This window comes from Penicillium crustosum, assembly GCF_028827405.1.
Source record: "Penicillium crustosum strain IBT 35664 chromosome Unknown utg000005l_segment0_segment0, whole genome shotgun sequence".
Classification (NCBI taxonomy): Eukaryota; Fungi; Ascomycota; class Eurotiomycetes; order Eurotiales; family Aspergillaceae; genus Penicillium; species Penicillium crustosum.
This window is the reverse complement of record NW_026623126.1, coordinates 2596178-2613404: the sequence shown is the minus strand read 5'-3', so window position 1 is coordinate 2613404 and position 17227 is coordinate 2596178. Positions and strand designations below refer to the sequence as shown.

The window sequence follows — 17227 nt, the reverse complement described above, 5'->3', positions numbered from 1 at the left end:
AAAATATAAAATGTACCATTTCCATAAAGTGGGTATTTGTACCATCCAGTGCCCACTTACACTGGTAGAAGGTTTGAGTCTAAGAAAGGTTATACTCCCTCACCAACTTCTCTGCACAAATTGCGCCGGTGACATACGCAACAGCCTGCACATGCGCATTCACTAACACCGGTACAACTGACATATCTGCAACACGCAGATTCTCAATACCTTTCACCCTGAAATCCGGATCCACAACTGCATCCACATCGTGCTTCATGCCCATCTTCACGGTTCCCGTCATGTGCCAGCTCGATGAGATGTTCTGTCGCCAGTATTCAAGTAGCTCCTCGTCTGACTCGCCCTTAGGCATTGCTAGCTCTGCCACGTTGTCCTTTGTGTAGGCTTCATGCTTGGCGACACGGAACGAGTCGCGCAAGGCCTCGATCGCTAGTCGACGGTCGAACGGATGGGCCAGGAACTTAGGGTTAAAAGAGAGCGGAGAGTCAGGATCGGATGATTGCAATGTGACTTCTCCGCGAGTCTGTGCGTTGAACAAAAAGACGAGCAGACAGGAGTAGTTCAATGCCTCGGTCGGGAAATCAGGAATGACCCAGTGAACGGGGAAATGGGTGAGGATCTCGTAGTGGGGCACGGTTTCCTGTAGAAGATAATTCTGTTCGTCTGCGGGGAGGGCCTTGAATTCTGGAGTAGAAACAAGCTGCTCGGTCAGCTTGAACCAGCCAATGCCCAACTCGCAGGCAAATTTGGCCCAAGGGCCTGTGCCGTCTTCTTCCCATTGCTTCTGTGCAGCATCCATGGCGGCTTTGTCACCGTAAAAGGCTTTTCGGTCTGTGCTGGTTGCCGTGCGAGTGTTAACCATCGGCACGAAGCAATGATCGCGGAGCCCCTGGCCGATGGCGGGTACGTCATGGACGACGGGGATTTCATATTGTTGGAGTTGGGCGGCGGGGCCTATGCCTGAGTGCATCAGGATGCGGGGATCGTTTAGCGAGCCGGCGGATAGAATGACTTCCTTTGAAGCGTAGTCTGTTCGCAACTATTAGTATCTGGTTGACTCGCAGGAAGGGTAGGTCGCATCTTCACATTTATTCCCATTCGACTCAATGCCCACGGCCTTTTTGCCTTCCAGGAGGACACGTTGTACAGGGGCACCAGTAATAATAGTCAAATTATCCAGTTTCTCCTTGACCAAATCTCCTGCAGTCGAGCGCAATCCCTTGTGCGCCGAGCTAATCAGTACCGACATGCCAATCGGATTTCCTGAATTATGATCTGGGTTCAACGGGAACCCAGCTTGCTCGAAGACATCCAAGACGTCTGTTAAATCCCGTTCCCACTCCCGTGCAAAGCCCACATGCAACGGACCCTCAGTTCCATGGTTTTCCATCTTCGGATCCACATACTTTCTATCTATGCCTTCGGGAATCTCCCCATGGAACGTCTCCAGCTCCTTGAACTTTTGCTGAACACCTGGCCACGCAAAAGTCTCATCGTCAACAATTCTCGCCCACTCCTGGTAATCATCGCGCGCACCAACACTATACACGCCGAAATTGATGGAGCTCGAGCCGCCCATGCACCGGCCGCGACTATAATCGATCTCACGGTTGTTACAATCCGCCTGCGGAGTAGTCTTAAATCCCCAATTCATCGACTGGTCTTGGAAGGTGAGCCATCGCTGGCCATCAATGCGAAGATTGCGATCGTCCTTGTTGTCACCTGCTTCAAGGAGGAGGACGCGGGGTTTGGCAGTCGAATTAGCGAGGCCAGAGGCGAGGGCGCAGCCGGATGGGCCAGCTGTGAGATGCGTTAGATGGTGTTGGGTTTGTGGATTGAGTGAATGGTTGGTTGCTTTGTTTTTGGGGGGGGTTAGGTCTTATTATCGAAGTTGGATTTTTCCATTTGCGATAATGAGGTCCGTGGTGGGGGTAAGGCCCAACGAAGTTAGGGCTCAATGAAGATCACTCACTCCCGACAACGATAAAGTCAAAGGCGGACATGTTGCGAAATGACCTGACGAGACGGCGCAGATGTCGAATAGAGGTGGAATCAATCGAAAATACAAACAGCAAAGACCAATCTTGAGTTTGAAAATGTTAGGAGGGATGGAAGAATAAATAAATACATGATTTCCCATCGGAGAACAGCGGAGATGACAATAAGGGGGGATCTATTCCCAATGTGGTAGTCTAAAGTATTCTTGAAGCAGAATAACGTCTTGAACAAGCTACTTCATGAATTGCCCAATGATAACTTTGGATGTTGGTTCGTAATAGATCCCCACAACGTCTTGTAACGGTTTCACAGCCACGACCGAGGGTCGGGACATGCCCGCAGGTGCCTCCCGTGTCGGGCACACGGATCGTCGGGCCCGGACCAATTACAGAGTCCGCCCCTCCCGTGGAGGTCTTGGGCGGAGTGGGTTCGGTGGAGTCAGGGTGGGACTGACGCAAATTTACATGGATGATCTTCCAGGGGGTTGACTACCTAGGTACTCGTACTATGTAGTTAGCCTGACAAACTAGTTGGATAACGTTACATGATACTCCCTATGGAGTACCTAGTAAACCTTTGCGTCCTGAGGATTCCCAGTGGGCCGGTCTGGCTGGATCCTTTTCTTTTTAATTCCTTCCAACTCCCGCGTTCATCTTCCGTTATTCTGTGCTCTGCTTTGCTGAGGATTTGCTAGAATGGCCAGTAACGCCGAGGCATGGACATTGTTGTCCCTGGCTCTTGTTATAATCTTAGTGCGTGTCGGTGTACGATGGAAGCTTGTTGGGCCGGCCAATTTCCAACTTGATGATTATCTTATGCCATTGGCAGGAGTACGTTGTTTCGAATGTCTTCTAAGCAACATTGAAAGAATTTATAATTAACATAATTTTATTTCACAGATCTTCTTTGTCCTCGAAACAGTAGCGGCGTACCTCGTCGGTGCCAAATTCGAGGGCCTAACTAACAGCTACATGACACCTGAGCAGCGGGCAACGCTTGACCCCAATTCGACTGAGTGGTCCCATCGTGTTGCTGGATCCAAAATCCAAATAATTGGATGGTCATTATACGTGGCTATTCTCTGGCTAGTCAAATTCAGCTTGGCAGTTTTCTACTCCCGATTGACGTGCGCTTCACATCACACATCAACTTGAAAATATGAACCAATGCGCTAACCATATTACAGGACTGGCCTCCAACATCTCCCCACGCGAGTTCGGGTGGGATATCTTATTTTAGGTGTGACATACATCGCAACAGCATTGTCCCTCCTACTATCATGCCAGCCATTCCATGCATTTTGGCAGATTTATCCTGACCCCGGTAGTGAGTTCCTCCGCTATCAGATATAATGGCATTCTTATCTTACTATATTTGCACAGATTTCTGTCAGCCAACTCACTCACATGTTTATGTTTTCGTTGTCGTGATACTCAACATTCTCACGGACATCTACCTTCTCTCAATCCCGCTCCCCCTTCTCTGGACTGTTAACCTCAACCTGAAACGAAAAGTCCCTCTCATGGTTCTTTTTTCCGGTGCCACCTTTGTCATGATAGCGGGTGTTATTCGGGCCGCTACAATTATGAGGGTATGTACCATGCAATGATACTATACCCCTACAGAAACACACACATTTATCACTTGCCACGTATCTAACATATATACTATAGGGGACCGCCGATGGCGCTGTATCTGGCTCTAAATGGGCCTGTCGTGAGACTTTTGTCTCAATTGTTGTCTCCAACCTGCCCATCATCCAACCACTTATCCGGAAGGGCTTCAGGAAGATCGGTCTCTCCGACGTCTTCAGTTCCTCGGGAAAGATATCAGGACACCCATACCAGCTCTCCAGTCGAGGTATAAAGACCTTGACAAACCGCGGTGAAGGCGATACCAAGAAGAGTAAGACGAGCGCTGCTGCGCCAACTCATATGCAAACTTCTGCTTGGGGCAGTGATGAGCATATTCTCGCCCAGTCTGAGCCTTCTTCGAAGGATATTACTGTGGTCTCAGAGACTGTGGTACGCAGTGAGCCATGGACCCTCGAAGAGGGGTCCGGCGCGGGTACCTCGACGACACCCCCGCAGGAATGGAGGAGTCGATTATCGCAGCGATAAGAAAGTCATATAACATGAGATGTTATACTTGTATAATTGGTTATTTTAGATCCTTGATGAACATAGAATATAGATATTGGCCAAGGTGTATATAATTATGGGATGGATTTTTGTGGATATTGGCATTCACGGCGTTTCCTACTTTATTTCTCTGGTATCTTTTTGAGCAAATTAGTTTTCTTGTAGAACTGGACTGCTTTTCATGGCCAGAATAAGTCTTCATATTACATATTTTCCCTTAAAATACACCCCCCTCCCCCACCATTTCATTAAAACAAAATTAGCTTGTCACATGCGAGATATATCCCCAGTTTTCTATCACTGATCCACAAAATCAGTCGCATGCTCCTTATACAAAGTACTAGAATCCAAGATCTCGCCAGTAGAAGACCTCACAAAGTCAACCTGCAAGTGCTGCTCATCCAAGAACCTAAGTGTGCTGTAGCTATAGTCATCGGCATAGGCAAACTCCGTGTAAGCAGGCTTGCTGCCAATGGAGCTTAGACCCTCAATATTACCCGGGCCACCAGCAACAATATACATGGGCGCCTTAGGGTCCTTCATGCCATTGGAATCAGCAGTGCCATTAACAACAGGCGCAAATCGCTGCGAGTTGTGTACATGGCCAAAAACACCGAGGTCAACGCCGTATTGGTAGAACAAGCCTTCGAACGCCTCTTGGCAGGGACCGCAGATGTTCGACGATCCTCCTGTTGAGTACCATGGTCTGTGTCCAGCGACGATTAGCCAGGGGGTGACAGAGCGGTCAACGGAGGCGAGATCAGCCTTGAGGAAATCGAGCTGCTGGTTCGGAGTGCCAAATGGCCCACCGTTCAGCTTGGCGGAGCCATCTTTGCCGCTTGGTGCATCGGGGAAATCTGTTTCGGTATTGATCATAACAACGTGGGCCATGCCGTATTCGAAGGAATACCAGAATGGCGGGTTTGAAAGGTTACGGGCCGTTCGGGCCAGGGTTTGGGCTGTTGTGTTGGATGACGAGGAAACATAAGACTGCGGCATAGTTTTCTCGTAACGGTGCATGAATTCGGTGAAGTTGTTTTGGCCCTTGGGGCAGAGGCCGTTCAAGTATGGAATCTCGGAACAGTCTGCTTCGTGGTTTCCTGGACTAGCCATGTAGGGCTTGCGGCCTGCAATTGGTGCGAGTTGGTCGTAGAATTGTTCGATGATAGCCTCGTAGGCTTCTTTGCCATCGAACAAGTTTGCGAATTTGAGATACCAGTCGTCGGCGTAACCGAAGTCTCCTGGGTGGATGACAAGCTCGTAGTCATCAATCGTTTTCGCGAGGCGACCGATTGTGGTGTGATTTAGTTCTGGCTCGACCACTGGAATGGTATCCTTCTTGGCGCTTTTAGATGTGAAGCCGTTTTTGCCGTAGACACCTAGATCAATGACCACGTCCATGTTGAACGCAGTTTTATCGCCAGGCGTGCGAGGGCTGAGGAAATGGCCTACGGTCGAGTTGGTGGACTCGATCTTATAGTAGTAGGTTGTTGCGGGTGTCAGGCCTGTTAGGACAGCCACATTGGACCACGTCCGGGAGGGGTCGTAGGTGGTCGACGAAGACGAGCAAGCTTTGGTGTTCAGGTTGCTCTCTGACAAGCCATAACTGACGCAACTCTGTTCTAGCTGTCCATAGGTGTTCCAACCAACAGAGACAGCTAAAGACGAATAATGTAAGCCCTCATTCAAATTCACTATATCTAGCAGTCATCTTACCATTAGGTCCATAGACTGACAATCGCTGTTGGAATGGTGTAGTCAAATCTGTCGGAATCTCAGGATATTTCACACCAGCAAAGGCGCAGCTAGCCACAAGGGGCAGCAATTTGAGCGACGAAATTCCACCCATGGCTGAATAATGTAATTTATTTACAGAATCCGAGATCTCAGCACTCTATCACAAAAGCTTCTTGATTCGACTCTATATATAATTTTGAGCCTCGGCTCAGGTACCATAAACATCACGTATTCGCGTTTGATTAAATGCCATCAGGGCCAATCATGCCCGAAATGTAACGCACGTCGGTCATCCTGCAGATCGTTTTTATGCATTATCACCTTAATCCAGGGGTTTTGTTAGGCACAAAAAACCACTATAGCAGTTTAGGTTTAGGGCAGATAAAATCGAGAGCGAAAATTCGGAGATGGATCAACTTTCGGCGACGGGTGGTTTGGATATCGGAGGTTATTTATTGGCCGACTTGGCTTAGTGTGCACGTGTAACAACATGGCAGATCGGTTGGGTTTCCAGAAAATATCGAAAAGTATAGAAAAATATCGTTAAATTGGTTAATTTACCTACGGAGTACCTGATTGCTTGTTCTGAATTCCTGACGAAATGTGCATTGCTGGCACTTGAAAAATTAATGCACGTGGTGTCTACTGCAGTCCAGAGAGCAAGAAATGAGAAGAGTAAAAGGGATGGAAACGGAGGACTCCATAGTCATATGACAAAATTCGCGCAATTCGGGGCGCAAACGATACTAATCTAATTCTGATGCTTGTGCACTCGTCTCGTACAAAGTAGAGCTGATATTCATACGCCTTACTAAACCTCTACTTTTGTAAGTCTATTCCCGACACAGAAACTCCGGGGATGCATAAAATGCGGGATCGTCACTCTATTCCCGACCGTATACATACTTGGCTGGTAGTATATATAGATTTATGGATTCAAATTTTAGGTCCCCGGAATAACAGGTCTGTCTATCAAGTAGGGGAAAAAAAGAAGAGAAGAAGTTTCCACCCTCATAAGCACATGCAAAAATTATTCTTCTGGCCTGATAAATAAGGTATCAATATCTATACCATCACGTGGTCTGGGTTCCCCCAGGCTTTTTTAGGCTCGCAGACAATAAACAACAAATATAGGTCTGATCTCGGGCTAGGAGGTTCCAGGAATCTTCAACTAATGGACGCTTGGGGGTTGGTTGTATCAGAAGAAAGGAGAGTTTCTTGCAACACCCGAATTAGGCTGTTTAGTCACGCTAAATGTTCAATTTAGAAGCTTGTATGCCCCGAGCAACCGAAGAAGCATGCATGTCGTAAAGATTAAACGGAGCCGGCCCTATCTATACCTCTCGATCTCCTTGCCAGTTTTCCTCTTCGACGGTCAGGACGGCAACTCGATATCTCTGGATGCCCAGGGAGATATGACACCCCACAACAGAAGATCTGCCATCCATGAAGTTCAATCACATGCATCTACCCATCGCATCCTGCATCCCAGCTGTCGGCGCCAGTATAAATCGAGCAATCCAGAAATGGTATCAGATATCGCCTTGTTGCAAACTATATAGCGTAGAAGCACCTAGATGACCAAACCCAAAAACAGCATTCCCGTATTGATGCTGATCTAAAGGCGATCCAAAGTGCGAAAGAGCGAGATAAGCCTCTAACCAGCCCTCGCCAAGAAACTGGGATAAAGGGGTTGGTTTCTTGGCGAGGACCAGCCACTGAGCCCCATGTCTGGGCAGGGCCCCGGAAGGTTAGCTGGCTTTTTTTTTGAGGCAACCTTGGGAACCTTAAACGGCCCAATAACAGGGCTAAAAGGTAATTTCCTCAGTCTGCTGAATTCCCTAGTGACCATGTTGGATCCTTCGGACTCACTTGTGGTATATCGGGTGGATCCCTTATTATGTACTTTGGTTTCCAGTTCATGTGACTTTTGGAAGCACCCAAATGCCGAAGGGCTGATTCATATGCCGATCTCTACCACCAATTTCCAAAAAGGTTCATTATGGATATTGTGGCTGCACGAAGCTATTGCTCGGCAATTATCCCGGTCATTACCATTGCTCGGCAGTGGCCCCCACCCTGGGGAATTCACGGCCCCCACGTTGCTTTTTCCGACGCAATTCCCCCATTCCCCCATTCCCCCACAGATATATATATTTGTACCCGATCCACAATCGGAAACCCAAGAGGTTCTAAGCGCATAGGCACAGAATTCACATCTTTGTATCACATTGTGGCCGCCTATAGCAGCTCAAGGCCGCGTATGCGGGTTTCCTACCTCCATGTGCTATGGATATACTTATCGAAGAATATACACCTATTCCAATATCATTTAGATATCCTAGCGGAGCACACAGCTACAATATGTACTCAATCACCGGATAAAGCCGGGAATGGGTACGAGGAGGAATGACATCGTCGGCTGTCGTATTGTAACCATTTTTTGACATCAATACTCGGAGATTGTCCGGTCTTGCTACAGCTTGTAACCCCAGCACATATAAATTCCTATTCTACTCTCATGATCACGAGTATTTGCCTTGAATAGCACAAGCACAAACTCAAGGAAATTCATCAACCCTGCAAGCCGTCAAATCACTCCATGTTCCATGCATATAGTCCATCACAGTATACACAGTCAAACAGAGTCGCCCTAGTGACTTGACCCCAAATCTTGCGCTAATCCCACATCCCCGCAAAATTTATTCCACCAATGGCCATGCGACCCAACTTTCATTGCCGATTGCCGGCTTTTCAAGCAATGCCTTTATATTACGCTTGTCGTCCTATATATTGTTACTGGTAAATCGTCATTCTTCAATACCCCTTCCACTGATTACACCGATTAATACCGACCTTGAATAAGAAACCCGGTGCTTTAGTATGGCAGACAAGAAGGAAAACCTCGCCGAGGTACTGGAGCCGCAAAGCGGACATGATGTCCAACACATAGAGGAGAACCTGAAGGTATCGATGGCAGACAAAATCAACCAAGGAGAGGACAGTGAATTATATCTTGAAGCAATTCAGAGATATCCTAATGATGAGGCTATCGACAAAGAGGCAGAAAAGAAGTTGAAACGAAAGCTCGACATGCACCTCATTCCACTTCTTGGTATATGCTACTTCTTCTACGTATGTTGATCGTCTCGAGCTCGCTCTGTCTAGGTCACAACTGACATCCCCCATTTCTAACAGTATGTCGACAAGACGACACTTTCGTATGCAGCAATATTTGGCATCAAAGATGACCTCAATCTGTCCGGCTCAGAATACTCGTGGCTGTCGAGTATCTTCTACTTTGGATGGTTAGTTTGGGCAATCCCGTCTAACCTCCTCATGCAACGCAGCCGGATGGCTTGGTATCTCGCCTTCAACATCTTCATGTGGGGCGTGATTCTCATGTGTGAGGCTGCATCACATAACTTCGCTACACTTGCGGCACTCCGGATCATTTCCGGTGCGTTTGAGGCGATTGCTGACCCTGCATTCATGCTTGTCGTCTCTACATACTATACTCGTGCCGAGCAACCTTGGCGTATTTCGGCATACTATTTATGGAATGGTATCGGTATCGCCGGCGGCGGTCTTATTGGTAGGTTCATTCATTGTTGCACTGGGTTAAGTAGCACGCGCTGATTGCGCTATTTAGGTTACGGAATCGGTAATATCAAAGGAGGCCTTCAATCCTGGCGCTACGAGTTCCTCATTATCGGCGCTGTTTGTGCAGCCTGGGGAATTGCACTGGCTCTCCTATTGCCCAACTCGCCAGCAACATTCTGGGGCTTCAACCGTGACGAGAAGCTCATGATGATTGCGCGACTGCGATCCAATCAAACAGGTATTGAGGGACGGAAAATTAACTGGGGCCAGGTCAAAGAGGCGTACCTCGATTATAAGACTTGGCTATTCACCATCTTGGGTTTCCTTGCCAACGTTCCAAACGGTGGAATCTCCAATTTCTCCACTTTGGTCATTCAAGGTCTCGGATTCGATACACTCAATACGGCACTTCTTGGTATACCCCAGGGAGTAATCGTCGTCATTTGGATTGTGCTTGGAGGATACGCCAACCAATATATGCCGAAGAATAGCCGTACCCTGGTCTGCGCACTGTTCATGGTCCCGACTATTGCGGGAGCCCTTGGTTTCTTGCTTGCCCCCCGACAATGCATACGTCGGCCGATTGATCTGCTTGTAAGTCTATTTAACTGACGTTTTTGATTACAAGGCAGTAACTGATCAATCACCCAATATACAGCTATCTCACTGGGTCATATCAAGCCTCCTTTGTGATATCCCTTTCCCTTGTTACCTCTAATACCGGTGGGCAGTCCAAGAAAATGATTGTATCTGGTATGATATGGTTTGGAGCGTGCGTTGGCAACATTGCCAGTCCCTTCTTTTACAAATCTGAGCAAGCGCCGGCATATCCCCTGGGCATTGGCTCTCTGTTGGTTGCCAACTGCCTTGAGCTCATGCTTTTCTTTGTGCTCCGTTACGCCTTTATCTGGGAGAACCGACGAAAGGAGAAGATGCGCGACGAATTACGGGAGAGAGGAGGCGACTCTGAGCTAATGGCCGATTCCACGGCCTTCGCTGATTTGACTGATATACAAAACCCGAATTTTGAGTACGTATATTGAGGGGAAAGTGTCACGATGCAACTATGCGCTTTCATATGATGACTGCAGGTCTAGATTGGAGTATTGGCGGACAATGCAAACCCAGGAGATAGATATACACATAGATATATTCATTTTAGTGTCCAAGTACTCGAAATATTCAGAAACAACCCCGTCAGATAAAGAAATGTCCTCCCTAGTTGGGTGAGTGAACTTTAGTATACAGGATAATTTATTCTAGACGGTCCATACCTATTTTTATGCGTGTCTTGCCTTGCACATGGTTCAAACAAGATCGCCTCCTAAAGTCCTACGGATGTAGGGAGCCGCTGCAAATTTGTCAGGCATTGAATTATGGAACAGGTCATTTTGGCTTTTCCTTCAACCCCATCCATCTCCTCCCTCCTACATGGAGCTAGCAAAAATGTACGCAAAAAGAAAATAAAAACATACAACAGCATGTCTAAGGTGGTGGTCACCTAGCGCCCACGGTTTGGGCGTGGGCGGCTCGCCGCTCTATTCAGGGCACTCAGCGCAGATATTTACTTACCTAAATATTGCTCACCCAGATATTCTGCCCGTATAGCAAAAGGCACATTTCCCATCATAACCAAAAAAGATACAAGTACCCTTCTTTTCCCCTCCGTTTCTATCTCTTTAGCCTCGCTTTATCACTACAACCACGCTTCATCACTCTAACCTGACCTCGCTTTATCACGAGCAAAATGCGGACTAATCATAACTTATCGTTAAATATATGGCGAATATTATAGATTTCGGGGAGTATAGTAACAGTGAAATCTAGCAGGTAGTGCTACTACAAACAGAATCTCGTTATAGACACACGTTGCATATTTTCGATAAGTAGGTCTAGGCCTTGACAAGTAGGCTTCTGCAGAGCCCATAAAGCCTAACCCAGCCCAACCCACGAATAGACTGGGCTTTGGGCCCGGTTCTTGGACCTATAATATGCTTTAGGATTCTTTTTGAGCCCACAGCCTATCGTAGGGTCCTATTAGGGGCCTATTCCCTAATAATTAGTATAAATAATGCTAGTTCTACGTGATTTTATAATTACTATATTTTTTGCCTATAATATTTAGTAATTCTCTTATAGCTTTTGACTTAAAGTGAATATAAACTAGTAATATTAATAAAATACGCTAAACTTTTGACTTAATTATATACTAGTAGATTTTCCTATTCGCTAACGGTAGGAGGACTCAATTTATCAATTCAGAAAGCGAGATTGGAGCCTATTATTACGAAGCTTATTTAATTAATTAAGATACAGCTAAATTAAAATCATATATATAGAGAGGCTAAGATAACCTCTTAGCGTCTCTTTTTATTCTCAGCCGATTTATTATATCCGACAACGAAGACATATCCGAAAAAGAAGAAATGTTCGAGACAAAAGATATAGGGGATACTAGTGACTCCCTAACAAGCTCTATAGCTTCGTATCTTCTTTTCTTAGAGAGATCACACTCTTTATAAGCCTTTCCTTAATCCTTACTAGTATAGCTATATAGTAGCGCTTAAGAGCGATAATAACAATCTTAAAGCCCGGAGAGTTAATATTCTAAAATTTGCATATCCCCTAGTGATCTACAGTAATACTATATCTATCTATTCTATCTAATATTAGTGAATTAGAAAACTGGAAATCAGGTCGCTAGGAGTCTGAGTGGAACCGAAGTTGATTTTTGAAATAATTACCCCTCTATCTTCCATTTAATCTCCATTGGAGTGTGGAAATCCGAATACCAATTTTGCTCCATTTTTCGTCGCTTTGGGACGCACTGTAAGGAAGCGGGGTCAGGCCGCTATCCGTTTCGTGCCACTCCTCCACCAGGACGTAAACGTTCATCTCATCTCGACATTCACCTCAAATTCATTAATTTAAACTGTCTAGGCTTTAGCCTTGTGTCCACAGCCGGCCATGGTCAACAGAAAACGTAATACCTCACGGTCATCTACATCCAGTCATCAAGCTCTGATAGTGTTGACCCTCCGCCTGATATAAGCTGAACCCTACAGCGATATAATCTCCGTATTGAACATTTGAAAGAACATTTGAAACAACTTTACCAAGATCCTTCACCGTTCTGAGCAACAATCGCCTTTTACTTCAACTTCCATTCTTGAACTTTAAGTCCTAAGGGTGTATTTAGCTTCAGTAGCAACCCGGCAAGGTTATCCGCTCGGCTCAACACCCCGAGCATATTCTCTCATGTACTCCGCGATGGTTTTGTCTATGGCACGGTTAAAAGACACAATTCAATATAAAATACCAAGATTCTGGTAGAGTGCACTTACAGATTGCCACGGACTTGTTCAAGTTCAGCTTCATGTATTGGGGTTGATCCTATGGCCTCACTTGTCAGTATTCCATTCTAAATGAAAATATAGGCTTATCATACCGCGTTCTTGGCTCCGTCGTTAAGCCAAAACTGGATTTCCCTTGCATCTTTCATGGTGGTCTGCCAGTAGCCTGCCAGGATTCCGGCAGATAGCTTGAACGATAGGAGAGAGTTGTTTCCAAGTGTCTCAAGCTCTTGTCGAGCCTGCTGGATCTGCTTAAGCTGCGTCTCGAGTTCTTCCTTCTTTTTTGTCTTCTCGTCTATTTCACCCTCCGTTACTGTGGCTTGTCAATATCCATAAATCTCAGCGGGTATTTGGCATGGGGGTCGTACCAGTGATAGCAGCGCTGAGGCCAACTATAATCGCGAGAGTGACGCCAGCAGCGATAAGTCCTCCGATCTGTACAATGTAATCAGCTGCGAATCCTCAGTAGATCAATTTCAGACCGTGTATAAACATACCACAAGCGGAATCGCGACTTTATCGAAGACCCCGATTAATATGGCTGTTACAGGGACAACAGCAGCCCCAACGGTGACGAAGGAATCCCTCGCAATCTTGAGTTTTGTTAATTTTGCTCGCAGTTTCTTCAAATCTTCATTCAGCGCTTTAATTTCATCGGAAATCTCCTTCTCTTTGTCCTGTGCCCAGGTAGAGAAAGTGTCGACAAAGTCAGAAAAGGTCTGAATTAGGTTATTGAAACGCTCGTCGAGCTTACTTGCTTCATCGCTGAACGTCTTCGATTTCTGTACACTATTGTCAGCCTGTTCTATCAATAATGAGATTGGCAAATGAAAGAAAGAGTAATTGTTACCGCAATATAGTCATTAATTGATACTTTGCGCTCTTCGATTAACAAGCTCTCGTCAGCGCAGAGCTTTATAATGACTTCATCGAATACTAAGTAATTGTAAGACTCTTGAATTCAGTTCTCGTGAACATAATGGAATAGTGACTCACAAGTTCCATACTGAGCAATCTCGACTGCAGTCGTACGACTGTCCCGCAAAAGAGTATGGTATGTCTATTCAAAAGTGTTGTTATAAGTTAATGCCAGCTAGCAAGAGTTTAACCACAGACATACCCCTTGAATGTCTCGCAATGGCTTTTGAAAGGTAGACTTGTGAATTTGATCAATCTGAACAACCTTCACATGTAGCCGCTGGAAAATGGCGCTGATCTCCTTTGCCGCTAGAGAGGCGGACGAAGAAGAATGCTTGACTTTGTCCTTGAAATCCGGGGATGACACAGTTTGAGAAAGTGCGATGGCAAAGTGCTCCTTCTGTTTCTCAGTCTTTAAAGGAAAGCGCTTCTCATTACCGGATTCTTTGATGAGGGTTACGAGATCCCCTTGAGAAAGGCCTTTGGTGGCATTGAGCACCTTGTCCACCGTTGGGTTGGGTCCAATAAGGTCGTTAACCTTTTTCTCTACTTCCTCGTAGGGGGGTGGAGGGCTGGCAAGCGTATACTCATCGAGGTAGGCCATATTGAAATAAAGATGAATGACTGTATCAATCTGAGGAAACCCTGTAGTTAGCTAACTTCATTTATATACCCGGTACCAAGCAGCCAGGGTATCCTCAACACCCAGCGCTTTGAGATCAAATGATTATCGTCTTTAGCTAGCATGACGCAAGTTTCAGCTGAGTACAATCTCCACTGGCGTCATTCAAACCCAATACTGCATAGGTAATATGTACTCAAAAGGAGTACATCTTGGCAGCACATGGGTGAAATTCAGCAGCAACCAGTAACATCCCAACACTTGTAAGGGATAGGTTTGTGAATCTTGTACTAAACTATGTAGATCCTTCAGCTATTGACGAGATTGATACAGGATCTTCACTGCGACTCAATATCCTGTTCAGACTGGTGGGTCATCTCTCACTAGCTACAGAACCCACCCCCTAAAACCTGAATATTTTATAACGCGCATATGCAGTTGCGCTGTGACGCTCAGGAGGACGTTTCACAGTAAATACTAGCGCGATGGTAAACCTCCAAGGGCTCTTTCAAAATTTCCACAAGTCAAAAAAATGTTATTACGTGTAAGTCACGGAGTGTCTATTTAACCCTATTTAAGCCAGCATTGTTCGTGTGGGAAGGAAAAACAGTTTCTCACTACCTATATACTCCAAACTTCTACTCAAAAACTTACTCTTCAATAGTGACCAAGTAAGAAGTCTATCCAAAATGTCTTCGACTCCCATTGCTCAAGTGTTGGCGGATATTTCCGGATTCATTGGCAAGCATCCCACCCCTCAAAGGTGCATTGGGGCGGGGCAAATGCTGTCCAAAGCAGAAGCAGAGACGATCATCAACTCCTCAAACAAGATCAATCTCACCGATACAGAGAAAGAGCAGTATATCTGTGGTATTGCACAGATGGTTTCATCCGGCACAATTGACGATGTCGTCAAAAAGGCTGCGGAGGACGCCTACCAAAACGCACACAACGTTTATATGGAATTCATGCAAGCCAGCTTTGCGCTGTTTCTTTTTGACCAATGGTACCGTACGCAGTTTGCGTATCAAATGATACCGATTGTGCGTGTAAGTTTGCTTTTGTATTTTTGGAGTATGGATATAGGCTTTGAGTGTGGCGACTGGGGGGTGAAAGAAAATATCCATGATTGACATCAGACAGACTTATGCCAGAATACTTCAAAAAAGCACTCCTCTATCAAGAGAGATTGCTCAGTACGGAGAGAGTAAATACCGACACTAGCCAGGTCTTGCTCATTCCAAGGTTTCTAAGCTTCTATAGAATTCGATTCCGAGGTCATTCCTCTCTGTGCGAATGAGAACTATTCCGTTGACCAACGTAAAGCCATCATCGCGGAATATATTTCGGTGCGTCCTTTGGCTGAAACTAAAACTCCTCTAACGATGTGTGATGACATCAACATTGAATGGGTACTCACCACTGATATCGCAGAAAACCCAAGAGTTCGAGCAACAATCGAAAGAAATCCAGGCTCAAATAGAAGAGCTCCGTTCGTCATTCATTCACCTCATTGCAGAGGCCAAGGGCTCGGCTGGGCTGAATTTCGTGCTCTCAAAGGTCGAGGAAACCCCGCACGAAGATCCAGTCCGCAAATTTGGACCTTATGTGAACTTGGGCTTGCCGATTCTATCCTTGGCCTTTTCTCTCTATGGACCTCTGGCTGCCTTTTTGACAGTAGGTAGCTGATATCACACTAGTAACATCCGCGGTAAACTGACTTATGCATAACAGATTGGAGGCCTTTCTAGTCTTGGCACTGCCGCCGCCTTAAATGCGAGTCTGGCCGTCAGTTGTGCTGGTAAGTGAATGATTCCGATTTGATAAAACAAAGGAAAAAACTCATCGCATACTACTACATGTATAGTTGCGCAACCCAGTGAGAAGCTGCAGGTGTCCATGACGCAAGCGTCAGCTACGCCAACCCTCAACGACACGGCAGCTCAGTTTTTGGATACTTTTCGAAAAAACTTGGATGGAGTGGGGCAATACTGGCTCAATAGTATATTGGATGCTCGAGAGATTGAAGATTGGCTCCATAGTGGAGCTCGTATGGCCGTGCGTCTGCATATTCGGAGGCAAGCATGACTTGGGTGCTGACGACGTTTTACAGGCGTGGCCAAAATACATGAAGTTAAACGTCGACAAGAGCGTTAAATTATGTTCGTATCCACCCGCTCTTTCATAGCCAAGTGCTCGTCGATAGCTGACCCACGTTACTTCAGACTCCGCCTTGGCAAAGTATCTTCAAGGGTATGCGCAAGGAATTGAAGAAATGCATGTGGAGAAGTGGAGACTAGATGCGTGATGGAGAGTACAATCCACTCATAGAATATCTCAATACAGCTGGCCATGTTGCATTGATTACATACCGTATCTTGTATCGAAATCTACACAATGTGATAACTAAAAATAATGGAAACCGGTTCAAGTTGCTGTAGAAGGGGGTGTTCATAGTCAGTAGACGCACGGGTGACATGTTAGTATGTGATAAACCGGTAGTATTTGAAGTTGAAACATGGTGGACACCCGTAGACCTGTGATGAACTGTCAAATTTTGCTGGCGTGGCGTAGCTGAAAGTATACTTGAGCTGGAGACCTTGCACATGCATCTTCGAACGTCAACTACTTCTGTGGGAAGCTCGTTAAGGAAAAGACTTTCTTGATCTCAGCCATGGATTTCTAAGGGCATAATGTATGCACACGTATATGAAAGATGGTGGAACCTGGCTGGTTGCCTCGGGCGGACCGTCCCTACGTGCTAGCTCCCAGATGCCGATCGATGAGACCCACACGGCCCCTATCTGCAGTCCACAGTGGAGACAGAGAGGATCTCACAAAAACACGAGGCCATA

General features: G+C 46.1%; 6 protein-coding genes across 6 annotated transcripts; 3 read left to right on the top strand and 3 right to left on the bottom strand.

Annotated features, from left to right (window-relative positions):
* Positions 1–79: 79 nt before the first annotated feature.
* Positions 80–2003, bottom strand: N7487_011676 (GMC family oxidoreductase; the record flags this gene model as incomplete). The annotated part of the gene is made up of 3 exons (XM_056879406.1): positions 80–1029; positions 1087–1800; positions 1973–2003. The coding sequence occupies 3 exons, from the start codon at positions 2001–2003 to the stop codon at positions 80–82; spliced, it is 1695 nt and encodes a 564-aa protein (XP_056724725.1).
* Positions 2004–2693: 690 nt separating this feature from the next.
* Positions 2694–4118, top strand: N7487_011675 (uncharacterized protein; the record flags this gene model as incomplete). Its single annotated transcript, XM_056879405.1, has 5 exons — positions 2694–2828; positions 2898–3124; positions 3185–3324; positions 3381–3589; positions 3672–4118. 5 exons carry the CDS (start codon positions 2694–2696, stop codon positions 4116–4118), a joined length of 1158 nt encoding a protein of 385 aa, XP_056724724.1.
* Positions 4119–4436: 318 nt separating this feature from the next.
* N7487_011674 (purple acid phosphatase family protein) lies at positions 4437–5988 on the bottom strand (the record flags this gene model as incomplete). The annotated part of the gene is made up of 2 exons (XM_056879404.1): positions 4437–5797; positions 5856–5988. The coding sequence occupies 2 exons, from the start codon at positions 5986–5988 to the stop codon at positions 4437–4439; spliced, it is 1494 nt and encodes a 497-aa protein (XP_056724723.1).
* Positions 5989–8759: 2771 nt separating this feature from the next.
* Positions 8760–10522, top strand: N7487_011673 (uncharacterized protein; the record flags this gene model as incomplete). Its single annotated transcript, XM_056879403.1, has 4 exons — positions 8760–9011; positions 9075–9471; positions 9529–10073; positions 10211–10522. 4 exons carry the CDS (start codon positions 8760–8762, stop codon positions 10520–10522), a joined length of 1506 nt encoding a protein of 501 aa, XP_056724722.1.
* Positions 10523–12700: 2178 nt separating this feature from the next.
* On the bottom strand, positions 12701–14354 carry N7487_011672 (uncharacterized protein; the record flags this gene model as incomplete). Its single annotated transcript, XM_056879402.1, has 8 exons — positions 12701–12759; positions 12824–12872; positions 12928–13145; positions 13201–13267; positions 13330–13614; positions 13683–13768; positions 13829–13892; positions 13953–14354. The coding sequence occupies 8 exons, from the start codon at positions 14352–14354 to the stop codon at positions 12701–12703; spliced, it is 1230 nt and encodes a 409-aa protein (XP_056724721.1).
* Positions 14355–15061: 707 nt separating this feature from the next.
* N7487_011671 (uncharacterized protein) lies at positions 15062–16680 on the top strand (the record flags this gene model as incomplete). The annotated part of the gene is made up of 8 exons (XM_056879401.1): positions 15062–15421; positions 15516–15579; positions 15636–15721; positions 15807–16049; positions 16107–16173; positions 16240–16430; positions 16486–16534; positions 16598–16680. 8 exons carry the CDS (start codon positions 15062–15064, stop codon positions 16678–16680), a joined length of 1143 nt encoding a protein of 380 aa, XP_056724720.1.
* Between the last annotated feature and the right edge of the window lie 547 nt (positions 16681–17227).